The 20,076-nt window shown below is 36.8% G+C and overlaps 7 protein-coding genes across 7 annotated transcripts in view; 2 read left to right on the top strand and 5 right to left on the bottom strand.

Annotated features, from left to right (window-relative positions):
- The window catches only part of LOC6501747 (histone H3), a 64,120-nt gene extending 54,763 nt beyond the window's left edge, over positions 1 to 9,357 (bottom strand). Inside the window, exon 1 of the mRNA XM_001967711.4 lies at positions 8,832 to 9,357. Coding sequence (XP_001967747.1) covers positions 8,866 to 9,276 — 411 coding nt within the window. The 5' untranslated portion in view covers positions 9,277 to 9,357 and the 3' untranslated portion in view covers positions 8,832 to 8,865. The remainder of the gene's footprint in view (positions 1 to 8,831) is intronic.
- Positions 9,358 to 9,470: 113 nt separating this feature from the next.
- Positions 9,471 to 12,349, top strand: LOC6501748 (histone H4). The gene is made up of 2 exons (XM_032453331.2): positions 9,471 to 9,582; positions 12,005 to 12,349. The coding sequence occupies exons 1-2, from the start codon at positions 9,564 to 9,566 to the stop codon at positions 12,295 to 12,297; spliced, it is 312 nt and encodes a 103-aa protein (XP_032309222.2). The 5' UTR covers positions 9,471 to 9,563; the 3' UTR covers positions 12,298 to 12,349.
- Positions 9,775 to 11,989, bottom strand: LOC116655428 (E3 SUMO-protein ligase ZBED1-like). The gene is made up of 4 exons (XM_032453323.2): positions 11,877 to 11,989; positions 11,733 to 11,811; positions 9,961 to 11,562; positions 9,775 to 9,909 (listed from the first exon to the last, which is right to left on the bottom strand). The coding sequence occupies exons 2-3, from the start codon at positions 11,749 to 11,751 to the stop codon at positions 10,769 to 10,771; spliced, it is 813 nt and encodes a 270-aa protein (XP_032309214.1). The 5' UTR covers positions 11,752 to 11,811; positions 11,877 to 11,989; the 3' UTR covers positions 9,775 to 9,909; positions 9,961 to 10,768.
- Positions 12,350 to 13,099: 750 nt separating the features above from the next.
- On the bottom strand, positions 13,100 to 13,619 carry LOC6501746 (histone H2A). The gene has a single exon (XM_001967713.4). The coding sequence runs from the start codon at positions 13,543 to 13,545 to the stop codon at positions 13,171 to 13,173; it is 375 nt and encodes a 124-aa protein (XP_001967749.1). The 5' UTR covers positions 13,546 to 13,619; the 3' UTR covers positions 13,100 to 13,170.
- Positions 13,620 to 13,768: 149 nt separating this feature from the next.
- Positions 13,769 to 14,186, top strand: LOC6501749 (histone H2B; the record flags this gene model as incomplete). Its single annotated transcript, XM_001967714.4, has 1 exon — positions 13,769 to 14,186. A coding segment is annotated over one exon (372 nt), but the record flags the coding sequence as incomplete, so codon positions are not given.
- A 401-nt stretch (positions 14,187 to 14,587) lies between these two features.
- LOC6501745 (histone H1) lies at positions 14,588 to 15,503 on the bottom strand. The gene has a single exon (XM_001967715.4). It carries the CDS (start codon positions 15,424 to 15,426, stop codon positions 14,677 to 14,679), a length of 750 nt encoding a protein of 249 aa, XP_001967751.3. The 5' UTR covers positions 15,427 to 15,503; the 3' UTR covers positions 14,588 to 14,676.
- A 1,025-nt stretch (positions 15,504 to 16,528) lies between these two features.
- On the bottom strand, positions 16,529 to 19,978 carry LOC116655431 (histone H3). Its single transcript, XM_032453329.2, has 2 exons — positions 19,803 to 19,978; positions 16,529 to 16,871 (listed from the first exon to the last, which is right to left on the bottom strand). The coding sequence occupies exons 1-2, from the start codon at positions 19,895 to 19,897 to the stop codon at positions 16,556 to 16,558; spliced, it is 411 nt and encodes a 136-aa protein (XP_032309220.1). The 5' UTR covers positions 19,898 to 19,978; the 3' UTR covers positions 16,529 to 16,555.
- Positions 19,979 to 20,076: the final 98 nt, after the last annotated feature.

Genomic DNA, 20,076 nt, shown 5'->3' on the forward strand with positions numbered 1-20,076 from the left:
CTTTTTCTCCTGATGAATCAGGGAGATCACTCACTTAAATTTGGTTTCAACGAATACATACGAATGGTGAAAAAACTGAAAGAACCTGGATGTGCTATTCTGTAATAAAAAAATCATTGTTCTGCTTTTGCTGTACACTGTTCCCACAAAAAAATTACCAGAGCAGTTTTAGCAGTACAACTGGATTTTCAACCTGGAAGAAACTATATCCTCGTATAGAAGAACATGAAAACAGCCCTGCCCATCGTTCATCATTTATAGAATGGAAAGATATGGAACGGTCTATGAAGAATGGAGGACTTATCGATGATCGTCTCCAGCAACAAATTCGTGATAAAGTAAGAGCGTGGAGAAATATTCTCGAGCGTATCTTTGCTACAATTCAGACTCTTGCACAACAAAATTTGGCGCTGAGAGGACATCGAGAATCCATCACCAAAAATTCAAATCCAGGAAATTTTATTGCTTTCATAAAATATTTGAGTAAATTCGATCCTGTAATGAAAGAACATGTAGAATCTGTTACCACTAACCCACGACGCGTATCATACTTTTCTCATGACATACAAAACGAAATTGTTTCACTTCTGGGAAACAAAGTGAGGAAAACGATTACATCATCAATCAAAGATGCGATTTACTTTAGCATGTCTTTTGACACAACTCCAGATTCAAGTCATGAAGAGCAAATGTCAGAGATTATCAGATACGTAGAAGTTAAGAGGAATTCCGTTGAAATAAAGGAGTCATTCATTGACTTTATCCCCATAAAAACTAAAAATGCAGAAGGAATGACAAATGTAATCTTGCAGAAGCTTGAGAAGGACGACTTAGATTTACGTAATTGCAGGGGTCAATCGTACGACAATCAAGCAACCATGGCTGGCGTTCATTCAGGAGTTCAGCAGAGAATTTTGGATAAACATTCTTTAGCAATCTTCATCCCATGTAATAATCATTCGCTGAATTTAGTAGGAGTTCATGCGGCTCATATAAATCCACATTCTTTGGGACAGTTGAACGGATCTACGCTTTTTTCTCAGATTGACGCATCGATGGGACGTTCTCAAAGAATTTGTTGAAAATACGGTCAAAAGCATATGTGACACGAGGTGGAGTGCTAACGCGGAAGCAGTGGACACTTTATCAACGCAACTGGACGTAGTACGTTTGGCTCTAATGAAACTACGGGATACGGCCACTGAAACAGTCGATACTAGACAAGACGCGGCTCTAATTATCGGCGCTATTGAAAATGTTAATTTTATTTTCCTTCTTTTATTTTGAGCGGAAATTCTTCGGGCGATTAACAGAATGCAGAAAATGTTTCAAACTAAAGAGATTAGCTTCGATGAATCATTGACACTTCTGGAAACGTTACAAGATCATTTGAAGGACTGGAGACTAAATCTTTGCGATTCGGCCATATCGAAAGCTAAGAAAATGTGCGAGGACATGGAGGTAACAATTGAAAAAAGAAGAAGGAAGATTCCAAAGATGCCAGGTGAACTCGCCAATGATGCAGCTCTAGATACATATCAAAATACAAAGCGCTTTTTAATTGAGATTTTGGATAAGCTTACAGTTGAAGTTTCCAATCGGTTTTCAAGCTTGAGAGAACTGGAAAGGAGGGGAAGGAGGCGGCAAAAGCCGTCTCTCGCCCCGAGCGCCAACGAAGCTCGCGCCGCCACTGCAGTTGACAAAACGGATTGGGATGTATGGCTACAATACTTCGTCTATTGCTTTAATACGACCCCCTCGATGGCACATGACTATTGTCCATACGAGCTAGTTTTTGGTAAAACTTCAAATTTACCTAAGCATTTTAATAGCATAGAAAACTTAAAACCTCTTTATAATATAGAAGATTATGCTAAGGAATCAAAATTCAGATTAGAACAGGCATTTAAGAGAGCCAGACTAATGCTAGAAGCTCATAAAATAAAACAAAAAATTATTTACGACAAAACTAGTTTAGATTTTGAGTTAAAACTAGGAGATAAAGTCTTATTAAAAAATGAAACTGGACATAAGCTAGATTTTAAATATACAGGCCCCTATAAGGTAGAACAAATAGGAGGTAGGGATAATATAACTATGTATATTAGACAATAAAAATAAAAAACAAATAGTACATAAAGATAGATTAAAACTTTTTATTTCATCATCAATCAACATTCTATAAATATATCACGTATGGCCATACATAAAAAAAAAAAAAAAATAAAACAAATAAAAACAAAAAAAAAAAAAAGAGAAAAATAAGCATACCAAATATAACACCAAAAAAAAAAAATTATTGTTAACATCATTTATTAAAGTTTGTAAAATCTATGTTTGAAAATAACTTCATTATATTACGTTATTTTTCAAAAGGAGGGAGATGTAATATGCACATATATGCACTATTAATATTATATATATATATCGACCACCCACTGTACCAAGAGTACTTAAAGGGTACACACTGTAACACTTTGTCGCAGTGTTTATGTTGTCTAAGGTCTCGGTCATAAACCTAAGTGCACCGAAATATGAATCGCCCGCTGTGCCTTTGCTGCACGCCGAAAAGTGCATATGTCCGCATATACGTAACACGAGTGGACCTTATGCATGTCCACATACCTCCGCCTAAGCGAACATAACATAAATATATATTCATATATAAATATTTAAGAAATACATAAACGTCTCTCCGCTGCCGCTTTGGGCAGCGCAGCTACGAGACTTTAGACTTCCTTTAACTCATAAGTATAATTGTAAATCGAGAAACTCCCATGAGCTCGGAGCGGCAACAACGGCTGCTCCGAATAACCAGCAGACATTAAATAAAGTTATACTAAACAACCAAAACCCAACTGATGTAGTTCAATACTTACGACAACACAACAACAAATCTGGGGAGCCTTCGTCCTGAATACAACATGGCGACCGTGACAGGACCTCTAAAGGACATCAAAGGATCCCCAACCGTTATTTCTCAACTGGACATCAAATCAACACAACTAGGATCAACAACTGAAAAAACATCAACGGAAAAAAATAACACACACAGAAGCAGCCACTCTTAAATGGAATTCCTACTAAAAAAAATAGAATATCGCAGTAAGTAGAGTGTGATGTGTGCTAAACGTAGTGGCGTGGTTAAACGTTTGAAAGCCAGAAAGGCTGAATTACTGAAGCTACTAAATAGCGGAAGTAAATTAGAGTGGAACAACTCGGTAAAAATACACGCCGAAGTTGAACACATAAAAAACTTATTAACGCAAAGAAATAATAAAACCACGGCCACTCACACATCCACCTACACTGCAATAACCAATATATGCAAAGACAAGATAATACTTAATCCACCACCGAACAGGAATTACCGAAATTAAAGAGAAAATGCCCCAATGACTGCAGAGGACCCCTGGAATCACCGTTCTGCGAGGAAACCTGTGCCAGCACCGGTGCCCCAACAACCAACTAAGAAGGAAAGCCTGTGCAGCCAGCACCGGCCCCGTTTAGCGCTCCAAGCTAAGCCCGGATCAGTGAACCGACAGCGCTACCAAGAGCGCAATATTTTTTTTTCCCATGCACTGCGTTGCATATTTTTTTGTATTGCACTGCGATGCATATTTTTTTTTTTAGTATAAAGAATCATTTGTAAAATTGAGCGACATTAAAGTTGCCCGATTAGCGTGTGGCCTGAAAACCATACAAAAAATAGGCAGGTTTTTAAGTAAAAAAAAAATAATGAACAACCAAGAAAAACAACTAATATATATATAAAAAAAATTATAGGCAGGTTTTAATATAAATAAACTATAAATAAACTTAAATATAAATAAACGCAATATGCATATAGCCAAATAAGACAAGTCTTTAAATGAGCCAAATTGAATGGCAAATAAATAATAAATTAAATCATACAATTTACAAAAAAATGTATATACCAATTCGAGAGAAAATACCCAAAATGGGTGTAAAACAAGTGGACTCCACAGCAAATTTAATAAATAAAATTGAGTCCAGCACTACTAACACCGAATTGACAAATATCCTTTTATCAATTATTGTATTTATTTTGATTGCATTCATTTTGTATAAAGCATACATTTTTCACAATAAATGTATAGCAAAAAGAGCGATTAATAAAAGCCAGGTTATCGATCTGGACAAAATAAAAAAAAAAAATAACGAAAAATAAAAATTAATTTTTATACATTTAAAAAAAAAAATAATAAAAACGCTCCATGCCAAATGCTGACATATTAAGAATGCACCTATGATATATAAAAAAAAAAAAAACGATTTCATATGTTCATGAATAATCCTATCTTTACGTACAATGAAAATAAAATAAAAAAAAAATAAATAAAATAAAGAAAGTTTAAAAAGAAAATAATTCAAGTATGAGTACTCAGAGAGCCATAGAAAAAAACATATGAAAAGGACCCCTATTTCAAAAAAAGGATCAGGCAGTTAGTATCGACAACCCCAGTTAGTGTGTATGAGCTAGAAATACTTTATATAGAAACATTTAACTGCCATGTTTCACCATTGTTCCACTGCACTGCAACCCAAAAAGGAATAGTATTAACAACAGTTCCGGGTGTGCTAGTGAAATCAAGAATAGACGAGCATCTACTTTTAGGTAGAACAATTGTGATGATGGTTTCAAAAAGATAATCCACACCCATAATATAATGGAATGGAATGAATTATCAAAGGAACTATCAACCATTAAAGCAGAATTTGACAAATCTCATAAGTCATTAACACAAAATAGACCGATACAAAAAACAACAGTCAATAAACACGTAGAAATATTAGTTAAATGCTTTAATGAAGCTCGAATATTAATATATGAACACAGAGAAAAGTTAAATCCGGATCACTGGTCTCGAGTATCAAAGTTTTTGATCAGACTAAGATCTAATCTAACTTCTGTTAAAGAAAGGTTCAAGCTCGATATTTCAATACCAACTATTCTAAATACTTCAATAACAATTGAAGCTGGTGACGAACCAGAATCAAAAGAAGTTATTGACCAACAAGAAATAGAAGAAAGCGATATTAACAACCTTACGGTTCCGGCAGTCCTTATTCAATCTGAATTATCAGACCAGGACTTGTCCGACTCTGAATTTAACGACAGCATTGTAGAATTAAAACCAACCACAATGGCTGACGAGAGCATTGCCCAAAGGCCATACATTAGAGAAATATCGAATGCCATCCCTGAATTTAACGGGCAAAGGTTACACCTCGATTATTACCTCTACCGCGATAATTGTTTCTGAAATTATTACCGCGATAATTATTTCCTCGTTGGGTGTATAATATTGAATTGGCATTACCTGTCATTTCAGTACTGCATTGTATGTACTTTGTGACGGCTTCATTCATAGTTATGAAAGTGCCTGCTTCCAATCGCTTATTTCGATTGTAATCCTTGGCCTCGCCTCGGTCTACAAACTCGCATTCTTCAAATAAAAACTTTTCTAGCCTAGTTACATAATCTACTATTCATTTCTGATGTAAATTTTATATTGTACATTTTTTTTAGGAAAATATTATGCCGCACAATATGGCTGAAAAAATGATTATCAATCAACAGAGCACTAATAGTGACAAAGTTCAGGATGTCATGAGTGACATGGGTGCTTGGCCTGAATATAAGTCCCAATCATTTCGCGATTTGATGGTTAATGCTAGCACCGAATGTTTACGAAACACGAATGGTCCTTTTTCTCCTGATGAATCAGGGAGATCACTCACTTAAATTTGGTTTCAACGAATACATACGAATGGTGAAAAAACTGAAAGAACCTGGATGTGCTATTCTGTAATAAAAAAATCATTGTTCTGCTTTTGCTGTACACTGTTCCCACAAAAAAATTACCAGAGCAGTTTTAGCAGTACAACTGGATTTTCAACCTGGAAGAAACTATATCCTCGTATAGAAGAACATGAAAACAGCCCTGCCCATCGTTCATCATTTATAGAATGGAAAGATATGGAACGGTCTATGAAGAATGGAGGACTTATCGATGATCGTCTCCAGCAACAAATTCGTGATAAAGTAAGAGCGTGGAGAAATATTCTCGAGCGTATCTTTGCTACAATTCAGACTCTTGCACAACAAAATTTGGCGCTGAGAGGACATCGAGAATCCATCACCAAAAATTCAAATCCAGGAAATTTTATTGCTTTCATAAAATATTTGAGTAAATTCGATCCTGTAATGAAAGAACATGTAGAATCTGTTACCACTAACCCACGACGCGTATCATACTTTTCTCATGACATACAAAACGAAATTGTTTCACTTCTGGGAAACAAAGTGAGGAAAACGATTACATCATCAATCAAAGATGCGATTTACTTTAGCATGTCTTTTGACACAACTCCAGATTCAAGTCATGAAGAGCAAATGTCAGAGATTATCAGATACGTAGAAGTTAAGAGGAATTCCGTTGAAATAAAGGAGTCATTCATTGACTTTATCCCCATAAAAACTAAAAATGCAGAAGGAATGACAAATGTAATCTTGCAGAAGCTTGAGAAGGACGACTTAGATTTACGTAATTGCAGGGGTCAATCGTACGACAATCAAGCAACCATGGCTGGCGTTCATTCAGGAGTTCAGCAGAGAATTTTGGATAAACATTCTTTAGCAATCTTCATCCCATGTAATAATCATTCGCTGAATTTAGTAGGAGTTCATGCGGCTCATATAAATCCACATTCTTTGGGACAGTTGAACGGATCTACGCTTTTTTCTCAGATTGACGCATCGATGGGACGTTCTCAAAGAATTTGTTGAAAATACGGTCAAAAGCATATGTGACACGAGGTGGAGTGCTAACGCGGAAGCAGTGGACACTTTATCAACGCAACTGGACGTAGTACGTTTGGCTCTAATGAAACTACGGGATACGGCCACTGAAACAGTCGATACTAGACAAGACGCGGCTCTAATTATCGGCGCTATTGAAAATGTTAATTTTATTTTCCTTCTTTTATTTTGAGCGGAAATTCTTCGGGCGATTAACAGAATGCAGAAAATGTTTCAAACTAAAGAGATTAGCTTCGATGAATCATTGACACTTCTGGAAACGTTACAAGATCATTTGAAGGACTGGAGACTAAATCTTTGCGATTCGGCCATATCGAAAGCTAAGAAAATGTGCGAGGACATGGAGGTAACAATTGAAAAAAGAAGAAGGAAGATTCCAAAGATGCCAGGTGAACTCGCCAATGATGCAGCTCTAGATACATATCAAAATACAAAGCGCTTTTTAATTGAGATTTTGGATAAGCTTACAGTTGAAGTTTCCAATCGGTTTTCAAGCTTGAGAGAACTGGAAAGGAGGGGAAGGAGGCGGCAAAAGCCGTCTCTCGCCCCGAGCGCCAACGAAGCTCGCGCCGCCACTGCAGTTGACAAAACGGATTGGGATGTATGGCTACAATACTTCGTCTATTGCTTTAATACGACCCCCTCGATGGCACATGACTATTGTCCATACGAGCTAGTTTTTGGTAAAACTTCAAATTTACCTAAGCATTTTAATAGCATAGAAAACTTAAAACCTCTTTATAATATAGAAGATTATGCTAAGGAATCAAAATTCAGATTAGAACAGGCATTTAAGAGAGCCAGACTAATGCTAGAAGCTCATAAAATAAAACAAAAAATTATTTACGACAAAACTAGTTTAGATTTTGAGTTAAAACTAGGAGATAAAGTCTTATTAAAAAATGAAACTGGACATAAGCTAGATTTTAAATATACAGGCCCCTATAAGGTAGAACAAATAGGAGGTAGGGATAATATAACTATGTATATTAGACAATAAAAATAAAAAACAAATAGTACATAAAGATAGATTAAAACTTTTTATTTCATCATCAATCAACATTCTATAAATATATCACGTATGGCCATACATAAAAAAAAAAAAAAAATAAAACAAATAAAAACAAAAAAAAAAAAAAAAGAGAAAAATAAGCATACCAAATATAACACCAAAAAAAAAAAATTATTGTTAACATCATTTATTAAAGTTTGTAAAATCTATGTTTGAAAATAACTTCATTATATTACGTTATTTTTCAAAAGGAGGGAGATGTAATATGCACATATATGCACTATTAATATTATATATATATATCGACCACCCACTGTACCAAGAGTACTTAAAGGGTACACACTGTAACACTTTGTCGCAGTGTTTATGTTGTCTAAGGTCTCGGTCATAAACCTAAGTGCACCGAAATATGAATCGCCCGCTGTGCCTTTGCTGCACGCCGAAAAGTGCATATGTCCGCATATACGTAACACGAGTGGACCTTATGCATGTCCACATACCTCCGCCTAAGCGAACATAACATAAATATATATCATATATAAATATTTAAGAAATACATAAACGTCTCTCCGCTGCCGCTTTGGGCAGCGCAGCTTCGAGACTTTAGACTTCCTTTAACTCATAAGTATAATTGTAAATCGAGAAACTCCCATGAGCTCGGAGCGGCAACAACGGCTGCTCCGAATAACCAGCAGACATTAAATAAAGTTATACTAAACAACCAAAACCCAACTGATGTAGTTCAATACTTACGACAACACAACAACAAATCTGGGGAGCCTTCGTCCTGAATACAACAAGTGCTCTAAATAAAAAAATATATATATTTTGCTATACATTTATTAAATTTATTAAATATATTTTTCTTTGCCTTCCAAATCTAAAAACTAATTCTTTTGGGTTTAATATCAATAGGTACTCAAATCTCATTGAAAATAACATTGTGGTCCTGAAAAGGACCGATTTTTTTTAAAATATATGGGCTTCCAATTGACAATTGTTCAATTTAAGCGCGCTCTCCACGGATACGACGAGCCAGCTGGATGTCGTTGGGCATAATAGTAACGCGCTTGGCATGAATGGCGCACAAATTGGTATCTTCAAACAGACCAACCAGATAGGCTTCGCTAGCTTCCTGCAAAGCCATCACAGCCGAGCTCTGGAAGCGCAAATCTGTCTTGAAGTCCTGAGCTATTTCACGCACCAACCGCTGGAATGGCAGCTTGCGGATCAACAACTCGGTACTCTTCTGGTAGCGACGGATTTCACGGAGAGCCACAGTTCCGGGACGATAGCGATGGGGCTTCTTTACTCCTCCGGTGGCTGGAGCACTCTTCCGTGCGGCCTTTGTAGCCAGTTGTTTGCGTGGCGCCTTGCCACCAGTCGATTTACGAGCAGTCTGCTTTGTACGAGCCATTTTAATTTCCAAATTCACTGTTCTCTTCGCGCCTCTAAAAACACAATAAACGTGCTGCCCGTTGCGCTACCTCTTTATATACCAGAAACGCCGAGGGTTGAAAAGAGGGAGATAGAACAACATGCCATTTCGATCAATCGGGTTTCGGAAGAGCGAGAAAAATATATCGCTCGGAACTCTTCGTATTCTCATTGAATCGGTATAAAGAGCAGCGCACCGATCTGACAAAATTAGTTCTTCAGTGACTTTCGTGCAGTGTGTTAATATAAAAAGAAAAAGATTGAAAAATGACTGGTCGTGGTAAAGGTGTAGAGCTGGAAAAACATCGATGTTGGCCACAATCGATGTTGTCGATGTTTTGGGATGAAAACATCGATTATAATCGATTATCGAAAAAAAAAAACGAATATTTTTTGTCGTTTAAATTTAACTTATTTAATTGAGATCATAAAGGAAGCTGTTTTTGTTCAAAAATAACAACATGTTAACAATTTTTGGTTTAAGAGAGCTCCTGCGCTCACTAATGACTTGGCCAGCTTTGCTGAAGATCCTCTCGGACGCCGTGGAAGATGCTGGAACGCAAAAGTATTGCTTTGCAATGCTTTTCAAAGCTTCCATGGAATCAGGGCATATCTATAAAAATTAACCATTAGATTTAATAGGATATATTGAACAATTTCAAACCTTGTAGAAATCTAGGGGCTCGACGTTCTCCGGGGAATTTGGAGCCTCCAAATATTGTCTTAGAGCTATAATAGCGTCTGTTCGGGTCGACTTAGATTTAACAGCGACTTTTTGCTGTAGGAACGTAAATTTTTTTTTTTCCGGTTCTGGATTTGGTGGTGTTGGCGTATCGTGCTGCATTTTGGACAATGTGTTGTACAACTCATTCTCTAAAGCCTTAGCAGCTTGGTCTGAATTCGACTGAGAGAGAAAACCATCTTTTTTAAACCTTGAATCCAGAATAGTTGCCAATCTTGGGACTGTTCTAACCTCATAATGGGCGAAACGCTCTGGCATACGAGCCGTTAGAAAATCGAAAATTGATTTCCCCTCTGTAGTCTTAATTTTTGGCTTAATATCAACCATCTTTTTGTTTAATTCACATATAAGAGGAATTAATATCGATATTGAAGCGTTTTTTTCTTGCGAAATAGACCGAGTAGCGTGCTCAAAGGGCTCCAAGATGTTAGCAAAGTCTTCCAAAATAAAGATGTCCTCTGCTGAGAACGGCTGTGGGGCTTTTGGTGTGATCAGAAGCACTGTTGAAATATGCTCGTTTGTCGCTAATATGCGCTGCACCATGTAAAGAGCAGAGTTCCATCGGGTGGGAACCTCTTGGATTAAGCTATATGCTGTTTTAGAAAATTCTTGGGCCTGCTTAAACTTTTCATAAGCAACAGTGCTGCTTTTAAAAAAAGCCACTATACGCTTACATTTTGTCATGGACGGAGATACCATTGGGTGCTTCAGCACTTCCTGGACCAGCAGGTTAATTGTATGTGCGAAGCATGGCGAAGCATAATTCTAAATTTCGACAAGCCTTTACCATGCTCGCTTCATTATCAGTGACAATAGTTGTCACTTTTCGAAGTAAGCCCCACTCTGATAAAATGATTTTTAAAGAAGCCGCTATTGTATCGGCTGAATGGCTTGTTGGAGTTATCAACTTATCCGTTGATAAAACTGCCGATTGGAGATCAAATTTTGATGAAATGAAGTGAGCAGTCACTGTTATATAGCCTTCATTGGCTTTTGACGTCCAGCAATCCGTTGTAATGCCAACGTGCTCCACTTTATTTAAAATGTCTTGGAGTTTTACCCTTAAGGCCTCGTACTCGCTTTTAAGGGTAACGTTACGCAAATGGGTTTTGCTTGGCAGCTTATACATGGGATCCAAGGTTTTTACCAGGTCTATAAAACCTGGATCCGATACTATGCTAAATGGTTGCACATCTCTGGCTATCATTTTTAAAACAGCTTTGTCGATTGTAGCCTTTCGCGCAGAGCCATTTTCATATTGTTTATTTTTTTTTAGGAATTTGTCCATACATGGCGACAGCGATTCGGGAATGTTTTGCACACTTTCTAAATGAGCAGTATTTAAGTGCTGCATTAAATTGCTCGTATTTCCCGAAGTCTTATAGACTTTACCACATTTCAAACAAGTCGCTGTTTGATTTGAGCCCTTCTTGAAAAACTCCCATACCTTTGAAATTTCCTTTTTTGTCCGCTTGGGACTCGGTATGTTTTCATCGTTCTCGTTGTCCAACAATGTTCTGGTTCCTGTATTAAAAGAAATAAGTGTTAATTAGTTAATTAAAACATGTGTGTACATATATTCCGTGCACTACATATGTACACGTATGTGAAAAGCACTACATATCATATACATACATACATATGTACATGTGTACGCATTTTGCATAAAATTATTTATATTTCAGTTAACTTACTTTTAATGAACTTGTCCATTACGCAAGCACTTTGCCACCAACACCACTATTGTTTACCAAATACCACAAATATTGTTCACTGTAAATTCAAGTAAAATAGATTATTTTTTATAAAAACTGCACAAAAATTTGTTATCTGCTTACCACGCTTTCTGTTTCTCGGTTGCAAGTGACGATAATCGATGTTTCCAGAAAACCATCGATGTTAAAAATATTTTTGGCAACATCGATAACATCGATGTTACATCGATGTTTTTTCCACCTCTATAAAGGTGGCAAGGGCTTGGGAAAAGGTGGCGCCAAGCGTCATCGCAAAGTCTTGCGTGATAACATCCAGGGTATTACAAAGCCAGCTATTCGCCGTTTGGCTCGTCGTGGCGGTGTGAAGCGCATCTCTGGTCTTATCTACGAGGAAACTCGTGGAGTCCTGAAAGTGTTCTTGGAGAACGTTATTCGTGACGCCGTCACCTACACCGAACACGCCAAAAGGAAGACAGTGACGGCCATGGATGTTGTTTATGCTCTGAAGAGACAGGGACGCACTCTATACGGCTTCGGCGGTTAAAATTATTTTTGTACAGCCTGTACTTCAACTATACAATCGGTCCTTTTCAGGACCACAATTTCTTGAACAAAAAAAGAGAATAAAATTTGAAATAGTACCGTAATGATCGATCGTAGCCTTAGAAACTAGATATAATATATTATAATTCAGAAAGCAGAATTTTACTTAATTTAGAAACGAAATAAACGGTATACTACTAGAAACTACATTTTTTTTTTTTGATATATGCACACACAATAATCACACTCTTCACACAAGCTCTATATGTATATTATTGAAAATTCTTGAATGATTTTAAGTGAAATTTACATTCAACGTGGTTTTCTTTCATTTTACAGTAGAACTCCAATTATCCGAATTAAAGGGGACCGGGACCCATTCGGATAATCAAATATTCGGATAATCGGATTTTCGTTTTCTTTTCGAAGCCATGGTATATAAACAATACAGTATTGTACACGCACAAACAAAAGTAAGCCATAGCGAAAGAGTAGCGTCCTCGAGCAAGTGAATATCACACTTTTTAATCAAAACAAACAATCGCGGGGGGAAGTCAGTGTAGGCACAACGGCAAGTTAAGGCAAGTCAAGTCAAGACTTGTGATTCGGATAATCGGCGATTCGGATAGTCGGAGTTCGGATAATTGGAGTTCTACTGTATTTCAATCATTCATAATAGCGACAAAAATGTTTTCGCTTTTATTCTTGTTAATATATTGTTTATATATTTTGTTATTGTAATGTAAACTAGTGGTAATCTTTTAGTTGAAAATTTATATTCTTTTGAAAAAGTGTGGTCGTCCTGAAAAGGACGTTTGGGTTTATAAATGTGTTTATGTACAAGTATTCTGTATTCAGGGCCGTAATTAAGCGTTTAGGCCTTCTTCTCGGTCTTCTTGGGCAAAAGCACAGCCTGGATGTTGGGCAACACGCCACCCTGAGCTATGGTGACACCAGAGAGCAGCTTGTTCAACTCCTCGTCATTGCGAATAGCCAACTGGAGATGACGGGGAATAATCCTAGTCTTCTTGTTATCACGGGCAGCATTGCCAGCTAACTCGAGAACTTCAGCTGCCAGGTATTCCATAACGGCAGCCAGGTAAACAGGAGCGCCGGCACCAACGCGTTCAGCATAGTTGCCTTTGCGGAGCAGACGGTGAATACGTCCGACGGGGAACTGAAGACCAGCACGATTCGATCGGGACTTTGCCTTTCCCTTCACTTTTCCACCCTTGCCACGACCAGACATTTTTTTTTACTTTACGATAATTCACTTCACACACGAATAATGGTGGCGAACTATGGACCACCAATTTATACTTATGCCTTTATCCCTGCTTTCAGTTGGGGGTAGGTCGTTTCTGATGAAATTTTTTAAAAGTAGACCTGAAAACCTTGCTCGAATAAAAGTACTAAGCCGAACGGCTGTTGGGCGCAAATATTATTGTGAAGTGAAGTGAATTTGAAAGTAACTATGCCGCCGAACCAGTGGAAAGGCAGCCAAGAAGGCTGGCAAAGCTCAGAAAAATATAACCAAGAATGATAAGAAGAAGAAGCGCAAGAGGAAGGAAAGCTATGCTATTTACATCTACAAGGTTCTGAAGCAGGTTCACCCTGACACTGGAATTTCGTCTAAAGCTATGAGTATAATGAACAGCTTCGTAAACGATATCTTTGAGCGTATTGCTGCTGAGGCTTCGCGTCTGGCTCATTACAACAAGCGCTCGACCATCACCAGTCGGGAAATCCAAACGGCTGTTCGTCTTCTCCTGCCTGGAGAGTTGGCCAAGCATGCCGTTAGTGAAGGAACCAAGGCTGTCACTAAGTATACAAGCTCCAAGTAGATTGCTCGCTTGCTGGGCAGAATGATCCAAAAAGGCCCTTTTCAGGGCCACAACATCATTTTATCAAAGAACACCAAATTTTTAATAGAAGACAATAAAATAATTTCTTATTAATTCTTAAAGAAACACCATTTAAGAAACACATTAGTAAATAAATAAACATCTTAACCTTACCTTACCTACCATAGTAGACTTTTATTATTTTTATTATTATTAGTTATACCTTCATAAACAAACGAGTAGAATGATGCTGGGCGTCGTTTTTCTATATTACATTAAATAATTGATATTTTTTATGTACAGGCGTACATTGCATAGGCATGCAACCAAATTTTCAAATTTTCTATTGCAATTTCGAATCCAGTATTGTTTTTAAGATACTCTCCTAAAAAGTCAAGTTGAAAAAAATTGATAATTTCTTTCTCTTTAAAACATATCTTGTAGCCCTGAAAAGGGCTTGTTTAATTTAATTTTAGATTTCGAAATCTAAAATTTCGATTGCAAACATGTGCAATTTTAATGCACATTATTACAATTTATTTTTTTGCTGCCGTGGTCTTAGCTTTTGGCTTCTTTGCGGTAGCAGGAGCAGCGGCTTTCTTCACAGTCTTTTTGGGCTTAGCAGATGCAGCTGGTTTAGCCTTTGGGGCTTTAGCTGCCTTTGGTTTGGCTGATGATGGCTTCACCTTTGATGCTACTGCTTTTGCCTTAACGTTACCAGATTTCTTAGCGTCCTTTGCCTTGGCCTTCTCGGTCTTTTTCTTTTCAGCGGTCTTCTTAGTAGCCACGGCTTTTTTAGTTTTGGGCTTCTTGTCGGCAGCTCCGGCGGCCTTTTTAGTGGTGGCTCCGGTCTTCTTGGTGGATACCTTCTTGGTTTTAGTTTTTTTCTCAACAGAAGAAGGCTTTGGCTTGGGCTCCTTCTTGGCAGAAGCTGACAGTTTAAACGAACCAGAAGCACCCTTTCCCTTCGTCTGGATCAGCTTACCGTTGGCAACGGCAGACTTCAGGTACTTCTTGATGAAAGGAGCCAGCTTCTGAGCATCGCATTTGTACGTGGCAGTAATGTACTTCTTGATTGCTAGGAGGGACGAGCCCCCACGCTCCTTCAAATTCTTTATTGAAGCGTCTACCATTTGTTGAGTTGGCGGATGCGATGGTGGTGCAGTGGTCTTCTTCGCCTTTGTGGCAGCGGAGCCCGTTGCCTTTTTGGCTGTTACTTTCTTCTCAACCGGTGCAGGTGGAGCTGCCACAGGAGACGCGGATGTAGCTACTGCTGAATCGGACATTTTTAAATTTTTATTCACAGAAATAAACTTTTTTTTATGCAAAAAATAGCCCGCGACCCCACATCCAAAGTCCCTTGCTCGGATGAGAATCGAGGAGGAGAGCAGTTTGACTATGTGTTTGGCACAGTTCATTTGTGTTACAAATGTTTTTTCGAAGGGTGTAATTATTTTTTACTATTTCATTCTTAAAATGATATAATGTTGATTTTTTTAAATTGCGTTTTATTCTTAAATATTCAAAATTTAATAAAAACTTTTTTCAATTGCCGTATATAGATCGGTTGCTTTTTATTGAGTACTCGAAAGTGCACGTTTACGTTAATATCTTAAATATTTTACATTAAAACATCGTTAAAAATATAAAATGATTGTATTATTGTTGATATACAAATGAATGTTGTAAATTGAACTTTCAACTACCAGTTATGCAAATAATAATTTTATTTTTATATAATACTCATACTTAAATATAGCTTTTAAAATGACCCTTTCCTGGATAAAATGTGCGCTTTCATTTGACATAAAGAAACTGTTTTGGTACTAAAAAATATAGTTTTTCTAAAAGAATATAATTTTAAATTGTTTTGTTTTTTCTAATAAATCTTCTCTATTTTACATTCTGGAAGTAATTCATATTTTTTATATTTGGCTATGTATACCAGTGAAAGTCTCACATTGAACTATAATTACCAGTTATAATAGCCTTCAAAAAATAACCTTTACTTTAGTTTTCACTTAATAAATAATAATCTTCTAATATAATACAAACTCTTAGTTAATTTTAAAATGCATAATAGAAATTTGTATATTAAATAATATCATTTCTTATAAAATTTTAATTTTTTTTGTTCGACATATTTTAAGTTTTTCTTTATATATTTACCAATTTATGACTTAAACAGCTAAATGCTAATATTAATATTCTGTAAAGAGTGCTCTAAATAAAAACATATATATATTTTGCTATACATTTATTAAATATATTTTTCTTTGCCTTCCAAATCTAAAAACTAATTCTTTTGGGTTATATATCAATAGGTACTCAAATCTCATTGAAAATAACATTGTGGTCCTGAAAAGGACCGATTTTTTTTTAAATATATGGGCTTCCAATTGACAATTATTCAATTTAAGCGCGCTCTCCACGGATACGACGAGCCAGCTGGATGTCTTTGGGCATAATAGTAACGCGCTTGGCATGAATGGCGCACAAATTGGTATCTTCAAACAGACCAACCAGATAGGCTTCGCTAGCTTCCTGCAAAGCCATCACAGCCGAGCTCTGGAAGCGCAAATCTGTCTTGAAGTCCTGAGCTATTTCACGCACCAACCGCTGGAATGGCAGCTTGCGGATCAACAACTCGGTACTCTTCTGGTAGCGACGGATTTCACGGAGAGCCACAGTTCCGGGACGATAGCGATGGGGCTTCTTTACTCCTCCGGTGCACAATGGGTAAAAAATCCGATTTTGGTGCATAAACCTATTTTTTTTCCTAATTAATTTTTATGAATGACCCATACTAATCGAATCTAGATATCTTCATTTGAAAAAACCCGCTTTCAAAACATTTTTGGTGGCAACCCTGTAGTGTTGCCACTCAAACAAAGTTAGCTGCTTGAGAGACCCTGCAATGTTGTTAAATTGGCGCGAAAAACTGGTAAACTTTGCGTGCTTGCTGCTTTGTTTGAAAAAAAAGTTTTAAAAATCTAAAAATGCAAATTCCTTGCGAAGGTAATTAATAATGCAAATTAGCTTAAACATTTGTTATTATATGTCTTGTTGTCCAACTGTGAACTGTTTTATATGTGTATCTTTATAGATTTGAACTAACAATTGTGTTTGTGTTTTGTGGAGAATAACTTATTAATGGCACAGCCTTGCAAAAGAGTAAGAACGAGAAATGAACTACAAAAGTGTCCTTGTTGTCATACAATTAACCATTTTTGCTCCTTTTTGCTCCTTTTTGGTAAACTTGCGTTTATCCAGGCACATATGTGTTTGGTCACGGGGCTCTTCTTGCAATTTGGGAAAGCAACAAACGCTCGCGAGAAGCCTTGGAGACTTACACATTCGACAAATTGAATGACGATCATCAAATCGAAACAATAAACCAAAAAATATCAAATAAAATTACTAACTTTATTAATTACATTAATAAACATTTGCCACGATGCTGCCGAAACATAAAGCGATTTAGACAAAAACACGCCATGTGGCTAGCCGGCAATATGACTATACGACTTTCTGATATAAATGAATCCCCACAGAATAAAGGTAAAAATTGACATATGAAGCTTCTGGTAAACGACTCAAAATAAAGCTGGCATCTGAACTTGCGATCGAAAATCAAAATTCAACCCCTTTGTTACTACACGCTGCTAACATTTCTGCCAGAAAATCAACTGAAAATGAAGTTATAAAAAAATCTGATAGAACTGGATTGCTGGCTCCGAGTCCAATTACTTCTGAAAAGGCATTCGCTTTTTTTATGGAAAATGGGTTTACTAAGCAGCAATACATAAATGTAAAACAACTTAGTAAACAACATGGCTGCGACATTTACCCCTCTTATTCGAAAATAGCCGAGGAGAAATTAAAATGTAGACCTGCTGGAATAGAATGCACCGAAAATGAAGCAAAAGGTCCCATGCAAAACTTATTGAACCATACCGCTTCAAGAATATTACTGATGTAAAAGGAAGTTTGTGAAATACTTTCAGATGTTACTCAGTGTACTCTTATTTTTAGTTATGGGTTTGATGGGTCTACTGGTCACAGTTTATATAAACAAAAATTAAGCATCGCAGAGTCTCAATCTTTAGATGATTCTCTATTTGTTACATCAATTATTCCCATAAAAATAATAGATCAAAAACAAAGAGTCATTTGGTTAAATAAATCGCCTCAGTCCATACGATTTTGCCGTCCTCTAAAAATAGCATACTTAAAGGAAACAACGTCTCTTATATTAGAAGAAAAAGAAAACTTGGACAATCAGATTAAAAACCTGGATTTATACGCGCATGCTTTTCATTCGAATGCAATTTTTGTAAAATTCGATGGGCACCTAACACTTATAGACGGCAAGGTCTTAAATATATTAACAGGAACAAATTCCTGCCAGTCGTGTCCCATGTGTGGGGCAAAGCCCACCCAGCTTCTTACTACAAGTGATTTTTATTCCAAAATATTTGTTATGAAGCCACATACGGATCAGTATGGATTAAGTTCCCTTCATGCATGGATTCGTTTTTTGAATTCTTGCTTAAAATATCATACAGAATTGAGCTTAGAAAGTGGCATGTTAAGGGAAATGACAAAATCGAATTGGAGGCACGAAAATATAAAGTTCAAGCAGCGTTTTGGAAAGATATGGGGCTTCATGTGGACAATACAAATACAAATGACGGAAATACGGCGAGGCGGGCATTCCCCAACCCAAAATTATTGTCCTCTATATTAGGAATAGATCACAATTTGATTCAGCGCCTACATGTAATTTTGATAGCCATAAATTGTCATTACCCTATAAATTCAGAAAAGTTCAAATTATTCTGTTTTGAAACTTTTACTATATATAGGAGTAATTATTTTTGGTACCCCATGTCGCCAACAGTACACAAAATTTTAGCACATGGATACATTATCATTGAAAAATCAATTGTTCCTGTTGGCTCCTTAGCAGAAAATGCATCAGAAGCAAGACACAAGCTTTTCAAGGCTGACCGGAAAAATCATGCCAGAAAATGTTGCCGGATTGACAATATGTCAGATGTCTTTCACAGAGCTATGGATTCGTCTGATCCTTTACTGTCTAGTTCTTGGTTCACAAAAACCAACAGGATGCCTCTGCCAGCAGAGGTTGTCGATCTTTTGGATTCGCCAATCATATCCCCAGGTGTTGGCCACAAAAACGGAAGTACATCCCAAAACTCGTGCGCAGAAGACACAGATGAAGAAAATGGCAACGATGATGTAAGTGACACTTTTGAAATCGAATTAGAGGAAGAGGTACCAGACGATATTGAAAACTAAAACACAAGAAAAAGAGTAAGTTAAAATTTTAAAGTTATTAAAAAAATGTTATCCAATTTTTTTTCAGTGTTCGTAAAATTTAACAATAGATTCTAAATACGTAACAGATTTTAATTTTATTTTTCTATAATGTAATACCAAATGTGATTCAAATTATAATTTGTAATAATTTCTTATATAAAAGTGCATTTTTAACCACTGAGCGGTACGCAAATTAAAAAAAAAAACAAAAACCAAAATTTTGTTTTAGTTAAAATAATGCAACAAAAATGTTTTAAGTCAATATCTTATAAACTAGAGTTTATGCACCAAAAACGGGATTTTTGCCCACAGTGCGGTGGCTGGAGCACTCTTCCGTGCGGCCTTTGTAGCCAGTTGTTTGCGTGGCGCCTTGCCACCAGTCGATTTACGAGCAGTCTGCTTTGTACGAGCCATTTTAATTTCCAAATTCACTGTTCTCTTCGCGCCTCTAAAAACACAATAAACGTGCTGCCCGTTGCGCTACCTCTTTATATACCAGAAACGCCGAGGGTTGAAAAGAGGGAGATAGAACAACATGCCATTTCGATCAATCGGGTTTCGGAAGAGCGAGAAAAATATATCGCTCGGAACTC

The sequence above is a fragment of the Drosophila ananassae genome, chromosome 3R, assembly GCF_017639315.1.
Source record: "Drosophila ananassae strain 14024-0371.13 chromosome 3R, ASM1763931v2, whole genome shotgun sequence".
NCBI classification, from domain to species: Eukaryota; Metazoa; Arthropoda; class Insecta; order Diptera; family Drosophilidae; genus Drosophila; species Drosophila ananassae.